Source organism: Onychostruthus taczanowskii, unplaced genomic scaffold (genome assembly GCF_017590055.1).
Source record: "Onychostruthus taczanowskii isolate IOZ18803 unplaced genomic scaffold, ASM1759005v1 scaffold28, whole genome shotgun sequence".
NCBI classification, from domain to species: Eukaryota; Metazoa; Chordata; class Aves; order Passeriformes; family Passeridae; genus Onychostruthus; species Onychostruthus taczanowskii.
In genome coordinates, this window is record NW_024500128.1 from 8,091,267 (window position 1) to 8,112,144 (window position 20,878).

The 20,878-nt window shown below is 35.7% G+C and overlaps 1 protein-coding gene across 1 annotated transcript; it reads left to right on the plus strand.

Annotated features, from left to right (window-relative positions):
• The first annotated feature begins 1,637 nt into the window (after positions 1 to 1,637).
• NME8 (NME/NM23 family member 8) lies at positions 1,638 to 17,527 on the plus strand. The gene is made up of 15 exons (XM_041407876.1): positions 1,638 to 1,670; positions 1,760 to 1,817; positions 2,730 to 2,836; positions 3,852 to 3,923; positions 4,957 to 5,073; positions 5,998 to 6,064; positions 7,280 to 7,356; positions 8,593 to 8,685; positions 10,699 to 10,844; positions 12,144 to 12,325; positions 13,434 to 13,578; positions 14,538 to 14,642; positions 15,359 to 15,510; positions 16,506 to 16,650; positions 17,243 to 17,527. Exons 1-15 carry the CDS (start codon positions 1,638 to 1,640, stop codon positions 17,463 to 17,465), a joined length of 1,722 nt encoding a protein of 573 aa, XP_041263810.1. The 3' UTR covers positions 17,466 to 17,527.
• Positions 17,528 to 20,878: the final 3,351 nt, after the last annotated feature.

Here is a 20,878-nt window from a genome sequence, read left to right on the forward strand (position 1 = left end):
ATGGCTATGTGCAAAGGCTCTGCATATTTGAGTATCAGTTTGACAGTGTATCTGAGTGTGCACCCAGGTCTATTTTTATGTCTGACTAGCTCAAGGAGGCAGTTTTGGTTGTAAAGAGTGTAGTAAGAGATGCAGAGTTGGCACATCCATGATGAAGCGCGGATAGAAAAATGCCTTTTGTCAAGGTTAGAGAAGCATGTTGCCCGTATCATAGACAAAGGAGAAACTCTGCTTGTCTGTTCAGGTTTAATCAGTATAGTACTGACTGCATTACTGAGGGAATGTTATGTGAAAATTTTAATTAAAAGTATAGATGTCACATGTAGCCTTCCCATGTCTGTCACATACAGCTACTACACCAGACTAATGTGCACATTTGCATACTTTCATACAGCAGCACGTCTGTGCTGCAGTGCTTTGCTTTGCCATCTGAGTGTGTATGACTGCATATTTTTAGTTGGAGAGCATGTGTAGAATGATTGGGATGTATAGGCCATTTTCATGCACTGGTTTATGTTTTGCAGAACTGATCTTGCAAAGAGTTGATTGTCATTGCTCAGTAACAGAAGGTAACAATGAAAGATAGGTTATTTTGATGAAGATTTCCTACTAGTATGACATATTTCCATCTGCCAGTTCCCTCTAGTGTCAGTAGTGAGCATCATCTCCTTAGAGTCTTTAAAGGATATGAATTAATGCCATGCTTTCTACCATCACCTGGTCTAAAGGATTTGAAGAAATCCTGCATTTAAAATTTTAGTCCTTACCAACACTTTTACATTAAATGTGAAACAAGCACGAGATTAAGAGCTCTCATATTCTCTCCTATGCCTCAATCTGTGCTGTGAAGGGAACAGCTTTGGTGAGTGTATCAGGATGGTTTAAACCCTGGACATATTTGCTGGTTGACTTCTCAAATAACAACGCAAGAGAAGGTCACATTCATGGGGGCACTATGATTTTCCCTGAGGCAAAGACCACCATCTTAACCAAGAACTCTAGAAACTCAAGCTGCCCATGCTGAAGTCAAACTCCACCCACATATGTATCAGAGCTGTTTTTCTGTCCAGTTCACAGTTAACTGTCTATCATAAATATATGAAGGACATTATTTATTAATGACAGAATGATAAATGTATCAGGATTCGGTTTGGGAGTTTAGTTATGGGACACAAGTATGTCATTGCTTTTTATGTATCCCAGCAGACAGGAAGACTGATTTGATGTTATTGGAGTTGAAGCTCTTTAATCAATATTTTTCTGAAATGGCTCAGTGTTACAGCAGCTGTCATCCTCCCATCAAAATGCCTGTGGCTATTCTGAGTACAGTGATTATAAGCTTGAAAGATTGTTGAGGTCAAAAGTTCTGCCCACCCTAACAGATTAAGATACTAAATTTTCTTCTGTTTCTTGTGCCATGTGGGTTTTGCAAACAAGTTGCATATTTCTCCACAGAATTCCAAAGCGGAGTATCAGCTACCATCATTGTAGGGGCTTCAGTTGAATTAATTGCTAAGGGAATCAGAAGGCAGTGATACTTTGAGAACCATAAAAATCAGTTCTGTATGTCACATGGTCTTTTAAAAAAACTTTTAAAATGCTTCAGATTTCAATATCTTTCCTATAATCACAGGGAAATGGCTGGCAAGAAGAAAGAAATTGCGCTCCAGGTATAAATCCTAATTACTTGAACAACTTTGGAGGGAAATAGATGCTTTTTCTGACTTTTTAGAATGTTAAAATGTTAATTTTGTTTCAGACCATAATAACCAACGAAGAGCAGTGGGATGAAATGCTGAAGATAAAGGGTATAGTAGGTACTAACACCTGATATTTTCTTTTTAATCTTTCATGGACATATGTGCGTGTTTTCATATTTACATATTAGCTTTAATAGATACTCTAGAAGACTAGTACCATATCTTTTAAAGAAAGGCTATATTAATATATATTTACAAAGATATATCATAGAGCCATTGAACCATACAATTCTTTCATTTGGAAAAGAATTTTAAGATCATATATTACAATTATGAATATACTGTATCTTATATGATAAATACTCATCAAAATAGTATTTATTTAAATTTTATTCTTATATACTGCTGTACACCAATGTTTTGAAAATACCTTTCCAATATGGTATTCTCCATGGTAGGGAGTTGGATGCTTCTGTGTGTAAAATCTTTCACAGACTAAATAATTATTGCAGCATTCTAGAGAATGCATGACATGCATTATTCACAGTTTTTAGTTCATTTAGTCCAATAACTGTCTCCTAGGTGTCCTAGGAACTGTTTTTAGGAACTGTAAAAGGGAAAAATCTGTAACAGGATCATATCTACAGAAGGATAGTAATAGGCAAAGGCTCAGGGAGGTGAAAATCCTGTAGAATAAAGGTCTAGATAAGAATGAAAACCAACAGTGGGAAAGGAGAAGGGGAAATAAAAGGAAAAGGAATATGAGAGAAAAGTTGCTATTTGGTTTAATCATCTCAAAGAGTATTCTGAAGTAGGCCTCCAATGTCAAAAGTAATTGTAATTAAAGACTATGTATCCAGTAAAGTATCCACTGAATCCACTGATGTATTCATGATACATTCATTGTCTAGAAGAGGACTGAAAGATCCATGTGAATGCCTTCCGAGTGCTGCTTCAGCACAAACATAAATGTCTCATTTTATGAGTTCCTCAATCATCTGTTTGTAATTCCAAACTATTACATTTTAGTAATAGATGTGTATCAAGCTCGGTGCGGTCCGTGCAAAGCTGTGCTGAATTTATTGAAAAAACTAAGGAACGACTTTAGTGAAGACAATGTGCTACATTTTGCCGTGGTAAGGACACAAATCCTGTGTGTGACCATATTTACATTTTGATTTAAATATATCTTCTGATCTGCATAGGCACAGCTTTCATTTCACTGTCCTTATACTGAGTTACCATAATTTTGGCATGTTGCTTTCCCTGCATGTGTCCTCATAAGAATTTGTTTAGAAGTAGATTAGAAATGGCAATAAATATGTAAGAAGCTATAATAAAAAAGAGCTGATATCCCACAATATTTTGTTTTCCTTGATGAGATTGAAGAAATATTCAAAAGCCAGACTATATGACTTTTAGTTTTAAGTCTCTGCATTTTGAACTATTGCATTTAAAATTCTCGCAAAACTGTTGCATCTTTGCAAATGTGACCTTTCATTTTGAAGAAAACAAAAAGGGGGAAATTTAGAAAAAATCCCAAAACTGTAGTAGTAAAAATATTTGTTTACACTAGCAGTATATATATATATATGAGTGTATTATACCTCCTATTTAAGGTAGATAAATTTATTTCAAAGACTCACTTTATCCAAGATGTTGACCAAGTTCATCCTTTTTCACATTAGTAAAACTTAAGATTCCATGATGAAAGAACCTTTCAGAAAAACATGAGGTTTTTTCTACATGAAAAAGGCAGGGCGTTATGTTCCAAGACTATCTCATGTGTTTCATGCAGTTGACCACATTTCACAAAAAAATTAATACACTGGATAAGCTCTTCCATCAAGACTGCATAGGCTACTTCTTCATTTATATATGTTATTATAACCTGCATGAGAAAATAGTATCAAGAGAATATATTTTTCCATGATTAAGTGCTCTAATACAAAGGGAGGACAATCCCATGTTACCAAAACAGCTCTTTCTTTATCACTGTAAGGACTGTTAGTTGTATTTAGGACTGCAGTTTGAGTTTGCAACACCAAAGTAAATAAGAGTGGTGTTTTCCTGCAAGTAAAAAGGTTTTCTTTATATATGCATATGCATACTTACTTATGTAAGCAAATAATCTTTTTTGTCTGACTTCAGGCAGAAGCTGACAGCATCGAAATTCTGAAACCATTTAGGAGGAGCTGTGAACCTGTGTTTCTTTTTTGTGTTGTAAGTACATCACATCAGCTTCCTTTAATGTGCTGCCTACTTCTGCCTTAACTTTTCAATAGATTTTAAATTAGACGTGAAGCTGTATATCTTTACATTTTGAACTATGGAGGATGATACTATCTGATGGTTTTTACCTGAGCCATTTCCCATGTCTGAATCTGGTGGTTCTCAAGCACATTTTTGTTGCAGCTGTTGAACATACAGCCACAGAAGAATTGTGGTAGTCACTGTTTTGGTAGTCAGTGAGAAATCCAGGTAAGTTTTCCAGGTTTGCCTTACATAAAGTGGCTACATGTGGTTACACTGAAATAATTATTTTATGGACCATTTTCATCATGGAAAGAGAGTTTACATTTCCTGGCATTATAAGATTTTTAAGATAACAGATTAAATTGTTCTTTCTTACTTGAGGAACTGTAGCAATTAACCATATATTTATTAAGTCTCACTGATGGACACAGAAAGCTGGTTCTCCAAGGACACAGCTGTAGCACACTGCTCACTTAAGAAGAGATGGGGGTTGTTTTAACTTGAGGGTGCCAGGATTTGAATTTCCATAAGTGAGGACCAAAGATAATGACACTTTCAGGACTCTTTCAGGTTTGAATCTGAATGCTGCCTAGAAATATTAGCAGTATTTTTGGTCACCATTAGCTTAACTACTGTGCACCTGAATGTGGTAGAGAATGCAGTGAAAAGTCACACCAAAAAAAAAGATGGAAAACTCCATGTTACAGAAATTGTGAACAAATAAAATCCATATTTGCATTTGCTTCCAACTGTATTATTAGTATTGAGCTTAGAAATAAAAATGGAAAATTTGGTAAAGAAGGAAACAAGGAATTAAATGCACAAAAGTTTCATTCTGAAATAATAGAGGCAGTAGTAGCTTTGGCATTCCCTTCAGTGGGCATAAGAAATTATCCTTAGCTGGAAAAAAATAGCAAGATATTGTATGTTTCAAAAATTCAAGTAAATGTGTAAATTAAGTGATGAAAACACACTGAGAGTGTTATTTTCTCTTCAACAGCATGGCAAAATTCTTGCAATGGTGAAAGGTGTAAATGCTCCTCTCATAACTAAGACAGTAACAGATTTAGTGCAAGAGGAGAGGGAAATTGCAGCTGGAGAGAAGGAACGTGCTGAGGTACTGACAAACCAGATACTCATGCATAAATGTATATTTTTAGTACCCTTACACTGTTTCTCTAAATGTCTATGATGGTGTTTAGATAATGTTTAATTTTTTGCATTTTTGTCCTAACAATAAAATTATATATATGATGTGCCTATTTTATAGAAATCAAGCAAAATTATCTGGGTTCTAAGAGACTTTGAAAGATCATCCAGCCCAACCCCTCTTGCCACAGGCGGTGGCAGCTTTCACTAGATCAGTTTGCTCAGAGCCCTGGGGATTGCTCTGTACCTAATGAATCCAGTTTGCTGCAAAAAACAAAGGCCGTTCAACAAGTGCATTCTATCACCTTTGTCTCCTGAATTCCAGGTAACATGAGGACATAAGGACAGCTCAGTCTGACGTCAATAGCCTGCACTGTGAAAGATCCAACTGTTGGAATTCACAGTAGCAGCAGAGCCAATCTTCCCTTGTTGCTTGTTGTCCTCAGAACCCCCAAATTTCCATTATGGTACTGTATATAAACTTAACAAATTTACAGGTTAGCCTAGCAATGTAAGAAATGGAGAGATGGATGAAATGCCACTAGCTCATAAATGATTTAGTAATCTTTTTTCTTTCAGGACTAAGTATTTTTTAATATATAGCTTAGGAACTACATCATATGAAACAAAAACATGGGAAATAATAATGTCTCATTGCTTATTTTGTTTAAATGTAAATGAAAGAACTCCACAAAAAGAGCTTTTTAACAAACTGAAATTCAGTTAAGGAAAATCAGACTGACCAAAGGTGCTTCTTAGAATTGCTTGTTTTCCAGGGTAGAAAATCCATTCTTACATTAAGATAAATGTGTTATAAAGATGTCACAGCTGTGTTTGGTGACTTTACTTTTGAACTGGTGATGCATTTTTACTCCATTTGCTATAACCTCAGGTAGAAGAACTCATTTTTCATGAAGAAGGTTCATCAGAAGGGTCTGCTGAGGAGGTTGTAGAGGAGGGTAAATATATTTTATTTATTTTACAAATGTTAACAGAAAGAAAGAGAACAAATATCTTTTGATTAATAATTGTCTATGTCTAGTACTAACAGACCTTCCTTTAGATGTGTTAACAAAATGCTATGATTGAGCTTTCTTCCGTAAGGAATTAATGTATTGGACTGTCAGCATCCACATTTTCACCACCACATTGAGAACCTTCAGACTTTAGACAGAAGTGATATGTGCCAGGGAATTTTCCTGTGTAAAGTTAAGGCCTGAAAGTCACTGCTACACAGTCCCTGTGCGAGGAGTATACTTCTGTTGAGGTGGAGTACCAAGATGGGGCCAACCTGAGAGGACTGGAAGAGTTAATCTGTGAAGCAATGGCATGCCTTCTCTCAGATTACTCTTTCACCAGATTAGATTTGATAACAGATTTAAAAACAACATAAATCCACAGTAGCAGGATAAGCTTCCAAAAAGATTGAAAAATAAGCACCATCCTATTTAAAAGTCCTGTCTGTGATTTATCTCAGGTTTTTCATTAGCTGAGACCTACATCTTTTCTATTTTTATTGTAATCTGTGGTTACTGAATGTTCCTACTGCTTCCTCTATGCAGAGAATGCCATTGTACAACTCTGAGATGGAACAAACTCCTCCACCCTCTCCTTCTTCTTGATCTTGCTTTTTCTTTTCCCTGTGAGAGGCATTAGATCACAGTAATGGCATCCCTTTTCCTTCCTCTTCATGGTTTGATTTGGTTTTGTTGTTTTTTTTTAATTGTGTGGTTTAGCTGGCATATTCCTGACCTCAGCTTTAACTTATATTTTTTCTCATAAACCCTCTGAGACCTAGGAGTACAGTATTATCATTTAACAATTATCTACAGACTTCACACTAATCCCCAAAACCTAAAAGTTATAGAAAATCAGAAAACAGAGCTTCAGCTCAGGTTCAGCTTCAGGTTAGGGGATGTCTCGGACACTGTAATACACTAACATTTGGCAGGAATACTTTCCGTAACACATGCAGCTGCTTAAGTGTTTGTAGTATTGGTAACAAGTAGTTGTCTGCTGTTTCCATTATCACTATCTTAAATTCTTCTACAGTTTTTGGGATCAGATTGAGTTACAGTCAAATGCTTAACTGCAAACTTCAGGTCCAGTAAAGACGATTCCATTTATTTTGATGAATGTGTTACTTAGCACATTATTTTTTTCCCTTTTTTCAGAAGTACTTACTTATTCTGTTGGAATTATAAAACCTGATGATGTCTTAGCAGGACGTGTAGAAGAAATTAAAAGAAAGGTAAAAAGAATTTTAAAGTATTCATTTATTCTATTTACTTAAGAGACATAATAGCAAAATGTAAGGTTAAGTAGATCCTAATTTATGCCCAGACTTTGGAACAGAATCTGATAAAGCTTCTCTGCTAAGGATGATAAAAGCACATTAATTTTTACCTGAAACAATACGACATTTAAATTTATACTATTGCTTTAATATTCGATGCCAGCAGAGGTTAGACATTGATTCATATTGCTTCTGTTATGAAAAAATAAAAAGTCTTATAACAATATATATCAAGAGCAAATTAAAAGAATTGTAATAAGTGTTATGACAGGGATAGTGAACTTTGCAAGAAAGGGAATCAGAGGGCTATATGAATTCTTTCTGCAAAGAAAAATTCTTAATTAGTTTACCTTAGCTGGAAAGGAAGGAAGCTCAGTAAAGAGGAAAAAAAAAAAAAAGAAAAAAAAAAGATTTTAGCTGGAGCTCCTGCTACTTGGCCCATGAGGTGTGTTCTCCGACATAGGATGCACAGACAGCTTTGCTGTGGCAGGCTGAAAACACTCAGCAGCACCACCACAGGGGTTTTTATGGAGCAGAGTGCCGGTACACAGTTAATATTGGTGTATCATCAGTACTGGGGCTGGATACTGCCTTGGCTGTTAAAATGTCAGTATATGGTACAAACCTCATACCAATGAACTTTGATGCAAGCCATTTGTGTGCTTGTCTCACAAAATGCTTGCATTTAGTGTAGTAACTTAGCTTAAAACAGAAAATCATAAAGTAGATTCAATTTTTTCCTTACTTGCTGTTTCAAAAGCCAAGTAGTTTAGCCTAATACGACAACTGTTAACAAGTGCACATTTTTGTGACTACTATGGCTACAATATAATTTATAATTTCTTGCAACATAAATTGCATGTTAACCACTCACAGTGATCCAAAGGAGTTTAATCAATGTGAAATAAAAGGGATTATTAACTATTGCATGAATGTACTTCTTACGTTGAACTGCACTATATTTTTTCTCTAACATTAATTTAGAGGTATTGTAATCCTGAACTTAAGTGAAGTGCTTTGAAAGGCTGAAAGTTCAGTTTAGGCAAAGATAGCGGCTATGTTTTGACTATTTCAGAGAATTTAAAATTTAAGATAGCTTCCAAAACTAATCAATCTTTAGATTTACAATAACATATGATTTTGTATGTATCTATTTTCAAATGCCCCTGAGTAATAAGTGAATAATTGCAGATTAAAGATGCAGGATTTGACATTGAAGCAGATGAGGAGAGAATGCTTACTGAAGAGCAAATCAGAGTATTTTATGCCCGGAATAAAGATGAGGTAAACCACACTAAAAACATAAATTAAAGGAACACGTAAAAGATATAATTGTTACTAGATGTGCTTGCAAATCTCTGTATGGTAAATTTTAGGTATATTGAAGAACTGAATTAATGTAGATTTAGTACATAAAAAAAGAGATATTCCCTCTCCCTTTTTTTTCACTGACTCATATAAATATCGCTATGTAGCAATACAATATTCCAACCAAATTAAAATTACCTCCAATTAAATACGAAAATATTTAGTTCTTCTTTCTGTTATCTAAATGTGTGTGATCCTTAGACATGGAGCTAAATTTATAACACTATTTATCAAAATAAAATTATGCTGATTTTAAAACATGTTGTGAAAGGCCTAGTGACCTTTGTAGGAAAGAAAATGAGAGTGCTGTATAGATTATTTCTGCAATTACTTGACCTTGGCTGAAACATGGCACAACCCCAAAATCCATTGTGATCTATGTGAGACTGCATATCTATTTGACATATATCTTTTCAGCCAGAAAATAAGTGATATTACATATTATACTTTTTTTTCTTTCCAGATTTTATCATGGGGTCGTTCTGGGAATAAATATGTGCACAGGCAGAGAGGGAAAGCCTCTCAGCCAAAATCTATGTTTTTGTGCCTTGTCCTATATTAGGGGACAAAAAATAGCTAAAGACAGCTATAAAGTTCAAGAAAATAATTAAATTAGACTGTCCACCATTAAATGGCAGTGTTCTAGCAAACTAGCACCTGGATATGGTCATATTTTCTAGCAGTGTGATAACCAAAATTAACTCTTCAGAAGGATCTGAGACAAAAAATGAAGTTTCTTAGCAAATATTTATACCTTCTGCTATATGTGTAAGATAGACAGAGGCTGGTAATATATTCAAACAAACAGTTTGTTTGATTTTATTAGAGGAAGAAATGGAAGGGTTTGCCTAATCTGAAGTAGAAGGTGGGAAGGTGTTCCTGTGGCATTCCAAATGATTAAGAGTGAGATGACATGGCTCCTACTAAAGTCAGAGAGAAAAAAGAAAACTGATAGTAATCACTAGATGGCTGCACTATGGTTTAGAAAGGAAGTAATGGGGAGATCTTGCAAGAAACCATGAAGAGCTTGGCTTTAGCAAAGCTGGGATTGTAGGTTAGACAGAGGCAGTTTTGAAACAGAGGTGAAAGTAACTCATCTTCACGGGAATAGCAGCCAAATTTGGGACTAGTTGGCTCATCTTGGGAAATGGGTTAAGAATATGCATAGATATGAAGATAATTGAAAGAGAAATGCAATTAATTGAAAGCATATATGTGAATACTTCATCCTTGTATTACTAAAGGAAAAAAACTATCATCTGGAATGACATGATGCTGGCTGGTAATGATTTAGTCAAATATTTAAAAGGACAATAGATATCCCCAAGAAAAAGGTGACACACAAAAAAGAAATAAAATTAACAACTTACACAACAAGTTTCAAAAGTTATTTTTCTGATGGAAATGTATTTTTATAGGATTGAAAGTTGAAACTGAAGAAGTGAAAAGCACATAGCAAAGAAAATGAAGGGAAAGCCTACAAATGTCTTGCAAACAGCTCAGTGTTCTATATTTATATTGACTTGACTTTTAGTTTCAAAAATTATTCATGGAACTGTATTGTAGTTTCTTATGTCACACTACATGCTGTTTTACAAGCATAGCAAGTGATCACATTGATTTTCTAGATCATTTTCTTCATTCTTCTCATTTGCATTTTAACCTGGAAGAACATCTAGTACTTGTTTAAAGCAGTAATACAACTTTCTTTATCTCAATTTACTTTCTTTTTGGACATTTGATAATGTTGTCTCAAATGATTGATAAAAAAAATCTTCCCAAACAATTTATCAGAGTTCTGAGGAATGTATGTGAATGCCAGTTTCAGGAACAGGAATGTATGAGTTACTTTAAAAGCATAACTGTCTCATTTCCAATGACAAACTCAGAGTTCCTGCAATTCATAGGGGGGGAAATTATGTTTTTTAGCCTGACTTTAATGCATTCGTTCAATTCATGATGAGTGGACCATGCCATGTTTTGATCATCACTAAAAAAGAAGCAACTGGCGCTATTCCTCAGTGGATAGAACTACAAAAAACAAGTGAGACTGGTGAGCCTGAGGAGCCAATCAAGTAAGTACCAGTGAAAATGTGTATCTGAGATTCAGTCACAGTGTTCAGAGCACACCATAAACTAAGGCACGTTCCTACAGATGCAGATATGCCCATGTGTGCAGGTCCAGGGAGCAGGCAGAGTTCTTTGTCTAGTCCTTCACGGGACCACCACTAGAGATACAACCGCAGTTTTCATGGGAATTCAGAAATTCTTTGTTTCCTAGTTAAAGATGACAAGCCAAGGTCATTGATCTCTTTGAACTCACCTTCAGTGGGCTCTCAGAACAATGGGAACAATGACACACTTCAAAGCTGGTGTAGTCCTTGCAATTCCAGTTCACCCATGCCACGGGACTGCCTGCACTGCCTGCACTGAAGGTTGCACTCTTTCCCATGTTTACCCCTATGTTCCTTGGGAAGCTGTAGATATGGCCCAGGGCAGACCAGGGCATGCCTGAGGCATGCTCTTCTCCCTGGGAACACTCTAAAAGCCAGCAGAGAAGGGGAAGCATACTGGAGTTTGTGTCCCCACCCTGGTCCAAGATACTAAAAAAAATTTGTAAGGATTAGCTGTTCACAACCATGGTATCTTGAAATGTGTGTTTTTCATCTATGCCAAGGGCTTGAGGAGAATTTTCAGGACAGTAGTTGTATACACAGCCTCGGACAATAGAATATTCACAAAAATTCAAATATTGGATTAAGTTTTATATTTAGACAAGACATTTACTTAACACAACATGAGCTTAAATACTTTGTCCGAAAATTGTTACAGTAATTGACATTTTTGTCGATGCGTGCTGCCCCCCTTTCTGCGTTAACTAAGTACAGCTGGGGAATACTGCATTTTCTACAAGTGGCCAAGAGGGACTTTATTTACACAGCTGAACAAACAGGCAAGAAACACTGAGAAGTGTCTCTGTTATCAACAACTCTGTAGTGCTATCATTTTTATGATCGTGCTGTACATAAATTAAGCACAAGACTTCTATTGATCATTCATTGTACACTGTACACTTGTCAATAGTAATTCTATCTCATGAAACAGAGAAATTATTTTGGATAAGCTAGAGGGGAATTGTTAAAGCAGCCTGGCTGAGGTTTCTCCTTCAGAGTACATGATCAGGCACTTTTTGAGAAGATTAATAATTCTCTTCTCAGAAATGTTACTTTTCTCATTAATCTGAATTTAATAAAAACTTAGTTGTACATTCTATCCTTATGTTTCACTAAATTTTAAGAAAGTACGTCTTCAAAAATTCAGCTTGTTAACACTAAGCAGTGACTTAAATACTGCATTAATTCATGTTTCATCAGGTTGCCAGGACTCAAGGAAACTGAAAGTCTGGTAAATTTATGTGATGTGCAAGACAGTATTGAAGATGCCAGCAGACAGCTCGCCTTCTTTTTCCCAAATTTTCATATTGATGAGGCAGGACATCATGCTGCTGAAAGGACTTTGGCCATAATTAGACCTACTCTCTTGAAGGAAAGGCGAAGTAAGTGTTAATAACTGTATTTTCTATCAAGGGTATACAAATACTCTCATATTTTGAATTTTGAATTATAAATTTTAACTCAATTAATGATATTTTTTAGGTTATACTGTCTCTCTAGCATTAGGCCAGCAGTAATCTTTGTCTGGAATGAAGTTGTGATGTTAATGTTTTTCATATATTGTGAATGCAAACGTCAATGATATTTTGTTCATTTGGTTAATTTTTCAAGAAATTCTGCAGATGAAATATTTCTAGAAGACCTCTCTGAGAAGCTCGTATTTTCAAATGTAGTATAGGGGACTAGATTTCTCACCATAATAAAGTAGCTGATATTTTTGAACAGCAGGCTCAGGATAGATCAATGGCAAGGGGAAAAATATCCAACCCAAGATGTTCTATGCTGCATGAGGCAGTCCTGCTCAAAGGCAGTTCTAAACAGACAGCATTTTTACAGATTAAATTAAAAAATCTACCCCATTACATGATGCTTCATCCAAACAAGTTTACTTTTCTTCTTAGTCATATATTTACATTTCTTCCTCGATTTCAAATAGTATTTTTATTTCTAACTTGAGAATCCCTGTACCTGAGCAATCTTATGTGCAGACAGTGGAAAGACTAAAATTTTGATCTTTCCTTGTGAATTTATGTTATTTATGGTTGTCTAGCATGTTGCTTAGAGCAGCAGTTCAGCAGTTCATGTTTAGGTAATCACACATTAATTTTGTAGGTAATTTTGACTTGTGCCAAATACTGCTTATTTACCCATGTGGTCTTGTAAGACTTAGTTAAATAAACATTTCACCTATTCAAATTCCTTAGACCTTCTTTTGCTGGTAGTAACATGCATCATATTTCTCAGTCAGAATTTTAAGGAAGAGGTATTTTAAGGAAGAGAAAGCCAAATTATTATGAGGATCAGTTTTCTGAGGCAACTAGTGATGCCCCCTAGCAGTTGCTTTAAATTAGTTTCTTGTTCTTTAGTTAGGAAACAAATTCACCCATAAAAAAAATTAACATCATCATTGAAAAGTCCATGTCATTTCTCTACAAGAGTTCAAATGAATGAATGGATGGCAATTTAGCATTATTTAAATCTATTTAACAGATTCAATCATTCAAAGGATAAAGGATGATGGTTTCCAAATAGCAATGCAGAAAGAAATAATTCTATCTGAGGACCAAGTGCGTACATTTTACAAAGAGCATGTAGATCAAGACTACTTCCCTGTCCTTCTAGAGCAAATGACCAGGTAGGTTGAATGAAAAAGGGGAACGTAAATCTATAGACTCTGTATAGAATCAGACAAGACTGAAATTTTCACATTAAATAATTGTTGAATCAGAGACTCACAGAATGGTCTGAGCTGGAAGGGGTCATTATTGTCCATCTAGTTTCAGCCCCTATCATGGACAGGGACACCTTTCACCTGAATAGGTTCCTCAAAGCCCCATCCAATCTGGTGTTGAACATTTCCTGGATAATACATGGCTGCAAGATACACATGTCTAAAAATTTTGTAAAACACAAAACGGGAACAGATAACTGCAGATAATGGAATAATTTCCAAGTACAACAAATAAAAAAAAAAAAATCAAGCCTTTAAAAGTTACTAGCTATTCCATGTTGTTGTATGTATGATGCGTCAGTGGCCAAGTCCACTGATTTGAGTGAAAACAGTTTAGGTCTGCTCTGAGAAGGCTGCATTTAGGTTGTCTGTAGGAGAGCTCTGAAATCTTCAACCAGGCCATGTGCTGGATAACTTGGGGAAGAGAAATAAATCATGTTTGGATATTCCCTTCATGGCTGGGGCATGATCAGTCTTTCTCTGTCTTCCCATTGTGACAAAACATAGTAACTTTGCAATTTAAATTCATATTTAAGCCCCATAAGCTTTTATCAGCCTGTATGTGTTTAAATAATCAAATCAATTTTAAGGTCCCCCAATACTGGGGCTCATTTTCCTAGTCTGGGCTATATATAATCAAATTACTTTTTAAAAGCTCCAAGAGGGGGGTGGGTTGTTTGGGGTTTTTGTTTTGGTTTGGTTTTTTGTGGGTTTTTTTTTTTTTTTGGTTTTTGTTTTGGGGTTTTTTTGGTTTTTTTTTTGGGTTTTTTTTGGGGTTTTTTTGGTTTTTTTTTTGGGTTTTTTTTTGGGGTTTTGTTTGTTTGTTTGTTTGTTTTCTTAATGCTACTTTTCTCCTCGTACAGTGGTCCAACTCTTATATTGGCTCTAACACGGGAAAATGCTGTATCACACTGGAGAAGTTTACTAGGCCCAAAGATCCTTGAAGAGGCTAAGGAAAATCCAGAGAGGTAATAGTCACAGAAGTAAACCATCATTCACAGCTTTCAACTTACCTTCACATTTCTTATCTCATTCCACATTCCAAGTAGTGTAACTGTAGTGCCACCATCTGGAAACAGATATGCATTTCTGCAATTTTTTAAGCTTTTCTTGGAGGTAGTAGTATTATACATAGGAACCCCAGCATTTTTTGAGATATAATGGCTGCTAAACAGAATTAAAATCTGAGTTTTAAAAAGTGCAATGAACTGAAAGTTTTAAAAAGTGCAATGAAATGAACTCTGACTTGAGTCAGAGAAAAAATGCTGGTAATACGTATTCTTAATAGTGGGGGGGAGAGGGTCTTAAAATAACACCATTATTTTTTCTTGAAATACCAGTAAGATTTTCTTGTTGCTTATTCAAAACTTGCATCAGTAGAATATTTTATTTGTGACTAAGTTTCTCCTACACAGTTTATAAACAGACACCCTAGTTCTGCCTGCTTATCACATTGCTCTAGGAAACTGCAATGGTATCACCTTACCTGCTGCTGACAGAAGTGCCATCTCATTAAGAAATAAGTGGTATTTCTTGGAAATATAACAACACCAGTGTTTATATTTCACATTTCACACTTCCAGATCAACACTAATTTATATTCCCTGGGTTGTGGCTAATTATAGTTCAGAGCTCAAAATGGCTATGCTTTTTTAAGTAACTTCACTCTTTTAACGCCTCTTAGTTTGCGTGCACAGTTTTTGTTTGAAAATGTACCTATCAATCAGCTGCATGGCAGCTCTACACCCAGCGATGCTCAGAAGGAACTAGAGTTCTTCTTCCCTGAGGAACATACCTTTGCATTAATCAAACCTGATGCTGCTAAGACTCATAAAGGTAAGGCATTTAGAAAGTATGGGCTGTATCTAGTGATGTAATCATCTCTGCAAAGGATTAGCAATGCACACTGCAGTAAATCACATCTCTGAAGTACATTTTCTGTGCAGAGAAATGCTTTTACACAGCTTGCATAATTCAGATCGAGATCTCAAACGTGACATTCCTTTTTCTTAAGCTGCCTAAAGGTCTTTCTTCACTAGAATAGTGGTGAATCGAAGAAAGAGAGTTCTTAGATAAGTTAAACTGTTTTATGGCCAGGCACTTCTGCAGACTAACTGCCCAGCATCTTTATTAGTCAAAGGAGAGAGACACTTGCCAAACCTATATTACTTATTTCAGGCAGGTGTCTCTACTGACTCAAAAGGGGCCACTGCTCAGTTAGATACATTCCCATCCTTGATTTTACTTACTGCCAGTCTAAGGGAATAAGGAGAAAAAAATCAGAATAAAAAGAGCACTATGTAGAATTCATAATCTTGCCCTAACATGTTTGCTGCCGCTCTTAAAAAAATCCTATACCTCCACCCACTACTTAGCATTATTCTATTCTGTCCTAACAAATTTCAGTAGTCTTTCATCATTGGCTTTTGTAAGTCTATCTTCCCCTCTTGTGAAAATCCAGATTGATTTTGGCCAGTCAATTGATGTTTGATACAGCATTACAACTACATTCCACATTCTGTTTAATGTGAGAAATAACAGTGAATGCAATTGGCATAGTTTATTAAAATCTGGGTTTGATATGTGCATCAAGATGGAAAATGCAGTGACAATGGTTTCTGCCTATTTTAGAGGACTGTTGAAGTGTTTCTTATGTTGTCCATATTTGGTTTGATATTGTAAGAAAAATTCTAATAGCTATTGGTGATTTTTTGCTAGAAAAAGGCATCTAGTATTTTCATAAACTTTTAAAGTTTGGGTGTTTGGGGTTAGCATTTTTTGTATCTAAACCATTTCAAATAAAAAAATGAGCTTGTTTGTCATTCTCCTAGATGAAATAATGAAAAAAGTTAAAGAGGCTGGATTTAGCATCTCAAAGGTAAAAGAACAATCTTTGACTCGGGAAATGGCCGCACATTTTTACAAGGATCACGAAGGAAAACCCTTTTTTGATGAGCTGGTGAATTTTATGACACAGTAAGTGTCTTGGGTTACAGTACTGAGGTATGTAAGTAGACATCACACTTTCTACAGTGCCAACAAAACGTGCTACACCATAACTGGTGCAAGGATTTTACAGCCTGTCGCTCTTTCTGGCAAGTTTAGTAGCTTCTAGCACAGAATACTCTTCCTTTAAAAGGGAGACTTACAATTCTTTTCAAACTTATGGATAGTTTTATTTTTGATTTTATTTTCCCTGAAAAGGAACTGCTTTCCAATTGGATCCTTTTTCTTCTCATGCAGGACAAATATCTTCCTCGAAATATTGTTAGTATAGTTGATAAAAACAGTATGCATTGTCTTGCTTCAGAAAGTATTGTGTGAGAATGTCTTTTGGACAAGAAGTCCAAATCCAAATATCTGATCATCATAATCTCTTTGGCTTTCAAATATGGAATTTTTCCTTAAACAAAACATGCAGAAACAAATTTTAGTATTTAAGCAGCTTAATAAAATTAAGACAGTTCAATGCTTATTATAACCCTTCATGGTACCTCTGACATTAAAGCTAAGTCTGCATCTCAGAAATCTCAGAATAGTTTAAGAGTTTTTAACATTGATTTTGCAGGGGTCCATCAGTAATAATGGTCTTATCAAAGGAAAATGCCGTGGAAGAATGGAGGAAACTAATGGGTCCAACTGATCCAGAAGAGGCAAAGAAGACCTGTCCTGAATCAATTAGGGCTCAGTTTGCACACGATATTTTGTCTAATGCTGTTCATGGTGCATCTAATATAGAACACGCAGAGAGAAGCATTCATTTTGCATTTGGAGAGCTGGATGCAGACTAAACAATTAAGAGACAGTCTCTGAAAATTGATGTTCATGTAATTAGATGGATTTGTCTACCCAACCACTATATTCAAGACTACATAAACACACTTCTTTTTCTTTAGAGTCCATCCCATTTTAGTTGTGCAGGTTTTGTTATCAGCTCTTCTGTATTGCAAAACATAGCAAGGTAACAAGTAATGCCTGTTATGAGTTTGACACTAGTAATGGTTTCTTTATGTAGGTTTAGTAGATGTTTTCTTCTTTTACCATTTTAACAGATTTATGCATTTCCAATAGTTCCAGGATTCTAAAGTGTCTTGTGTATAGCTACCTTAAAAAGAGCAAGGACAAGGGTCAAGGAAGGTGATTAAAACACTATTAATGGCACGTCAGCTGGTGATGTGGATCGAGTTCTGCTGTTCCAAACGTGAGCAAAATGGGGCTCCTGGACCCGCTGGCCAGCTGTGTGTGTGCACCCCTGGAGAGACTGCTCTGGGCTATTAAGGTCTACTGATTCCCTCAGGACCCTGAAAAACATTTACATTGTTTATTCATCCTTTTCCTAAATATCTTCTAAGGATTACTTTCACAGGCAGGATAATAAACTAAAAGGTCCTTTTCAGCCCATTTACTTAATTCAAGTATATCAGAGGAACTAAAATATGAAGCCAGCTCTTACATAACAGCTATTCTTGACATGAACCTCCTTGCCAAACTAGCGAGTTCATATCCTGTCCAGTCTAACTTGGCTGGCCTTCATGAAGAACACAAATATTATTCTGTAGCTGATGTATTCTCACATTTGTTGTCTAATCTGTTGAAGGCTGAGATTCTAAAGAATGGCATTCACTTAAAGCAATTTACTTACATTGTTGATTTTAAGTGTCAAGTCCAGAAAGAATGAAGTCCTTCTCATACTTTCTTTATTGCTCCTACTGTATTTAACACAACTAGCTGCTATAAAGACCTTCCTGACAAATATTTCTGTTGTGATGGGGCATTTGTTATTACAGACATTCCTCCAGCAGAAGTTGGACTGAGCATTCTCCTGGTGGCTCATTTTCACCTAGAGCTGCTTTACTGCCACAAACTCAGCTTGAGGTTCACTGGCCTGTAGGAGCTTATAATTAGTGCAAAATTTATATGTCGCCTCACAGAGGTGTGTTCTGAGAAACATACTTCAGGATAGTTATATATAATCTTTGGCTTCTTTTTTATTTCAAATACTCATTAAAACTGTTCTTCCTGGCATTATTTAAGCACTCTGGGTCTCTTGGGTCCTGGCATGCTGTACTTTAAGCCAAGAAGCAGCCCCAGAAAAGAGCAGATTGCTTGAGTAGTGCAATTTCGCATACATCAATTCAACTCATTTCCTCAGATCTTTGCTGCAATTAATGGCTTCTCAACCAGTGGGACAAATACAAGCTGAAAGTTCATGTGGGTTTATTTTTTGACAGGAGCAGAAATGTTGAAAACAGCAAAGTGCTTTTATATCTTATTAAGAGTCCATAACATGTCTGGTGGAAGTTTACAATCAAAGAACTTGATAAGTATCATACAGGGGTGGTGAATACTGTGAATCACTTATTGCTCTGGTGTGAGAAATTTCAGTTTGCTGTGGGGGCACCGTAGCTCTGTCTCTGCCTGTTTAAATATGGTGAAATTTTGTATGCCAAGTTATTGCTCTTTCTTAACCATTATCCTCCATATTGCATCACATCACTCTTTAACAATATAACATTTTTGTCGGTTTGGTTTAACTATTGGGTGTTGAAGGATTTTGTCTATTTGGGGTTCCATATTCATGTGTGTCAATTACAATCCCTGCTTTGTGCTTGATGAAAGTGATCCATTAGATTCCATTGAAATATTATGCATAGATCTATGACAGTTTTTTCTTCATGTTGCCTAAGTATCCAAACCCAAACTGAAATGTGGGAACATTTCATTTGTTAATGCTCATCTTCTTTCTCCTCAATACATTCTTGATCTTGAAATCTTCTAGCAGCTTTGGAAAGGAGAAATTTAACAGAAACATCTTAAAATATCAAATATAACTGTTTCATTCAGATGATTAAGAGGTTCAGATTTGCAAAGCTTTTATGTCTTCGAGAACAGAAGATTGGAGATTTTATATGATTATCAAAATGTGCATTCAAAAGAATGGCAATCAAAATACTGTCAGTATTTTAAGAGATTGCTTTGTCTCTTTAAAATTTTAACTCACCCTGTAGGTATTACATACATTATTTATACTGCCAGCCACTCTACTTTGAAAATTATATTACTGTAATATAGATATGGATGCAATTTTTAAGAATTTGAACATTTCTGGTGGGATCAGCAATTATTTGATTTATAGAGTCAGGAGGACTCCGTTCCAACATAAACTCCATGAAGTGTCACAGAATAAAATCTTCCTGCAATTAAATTTACACAAAACTGCTGCACATAAAACTTACAGAAACTCTGACTCTGTCCATTTAGCTCATATCTAAATGCCAGTTCAAAAGAGAATGTGGCCTTTACAACTGTTTATTTAGAAAACATCTTGTTGTTCATCATAGAATTAGGTGGTGCAAAGATTTGATTATAATTCTTCCAAGACTAACAAAAGATAACATAATTATTCTTCTGATTTTTGTCCCAGCAGGAGAGAAATGGAACCACAGGGTATGTTTATTTGTACCACAAACCACATATTTCCTTGTTTAGGAGCTTTAATGAAATCACAACCAGACGCTAAAGACTATATTAAAGATCTGTTTCAGTTTAGAATGATAAACAAGAGGGTTATAAATCTCAAAATACTGTTTTAGAAGAATAAGTATATCTGATTGTACTGAGATTTTGTACTGAATTACTACATTAAAAAAAAGACAACTGGAGAAACCTTTTTTTTCCCTGCCAAGAAGATGGAGTCAATCAGCTTGTGGCTCTGCACCACTTTTTTCCCTTTGCTCTGACTGCTGAATGAACTACACTGGCAAGTCAGACATTGCAAGTTCTGTTCAGTTTATCCACAGTTCTTTGTGAGCAAATGGTCAGCTCCCTGGTTACTCTGCTCAGAGAATACATACTGAAGTTCTCTGAGTATGTACAAATTACAAAGTTTTCATCGCACTGCAACCACAAGTAATCAAAATACTTAGGGCGTTCTGTTTGGGGCATTTCTTGGTTAATCTGATACAATCATTAATCTTTATCTGGATATAGACTGCTTGATATATTTAAGGTACTTTTGGGGCTTGATCTTAATATCCCCGTCTAGAGAAAAGGAGTGTTGCCCTCTCTTGCTTTATGCTCATTTCCATAGTGTTTTATTCACCAGCCTTTTGGCAGCAGCAGGAACGAAGCTAATATTAATAGATTACCTGGAAGGCCTCAAGTTGACTGCATATCCAACAAGCAAGTTTGAAATGCTGTTTTA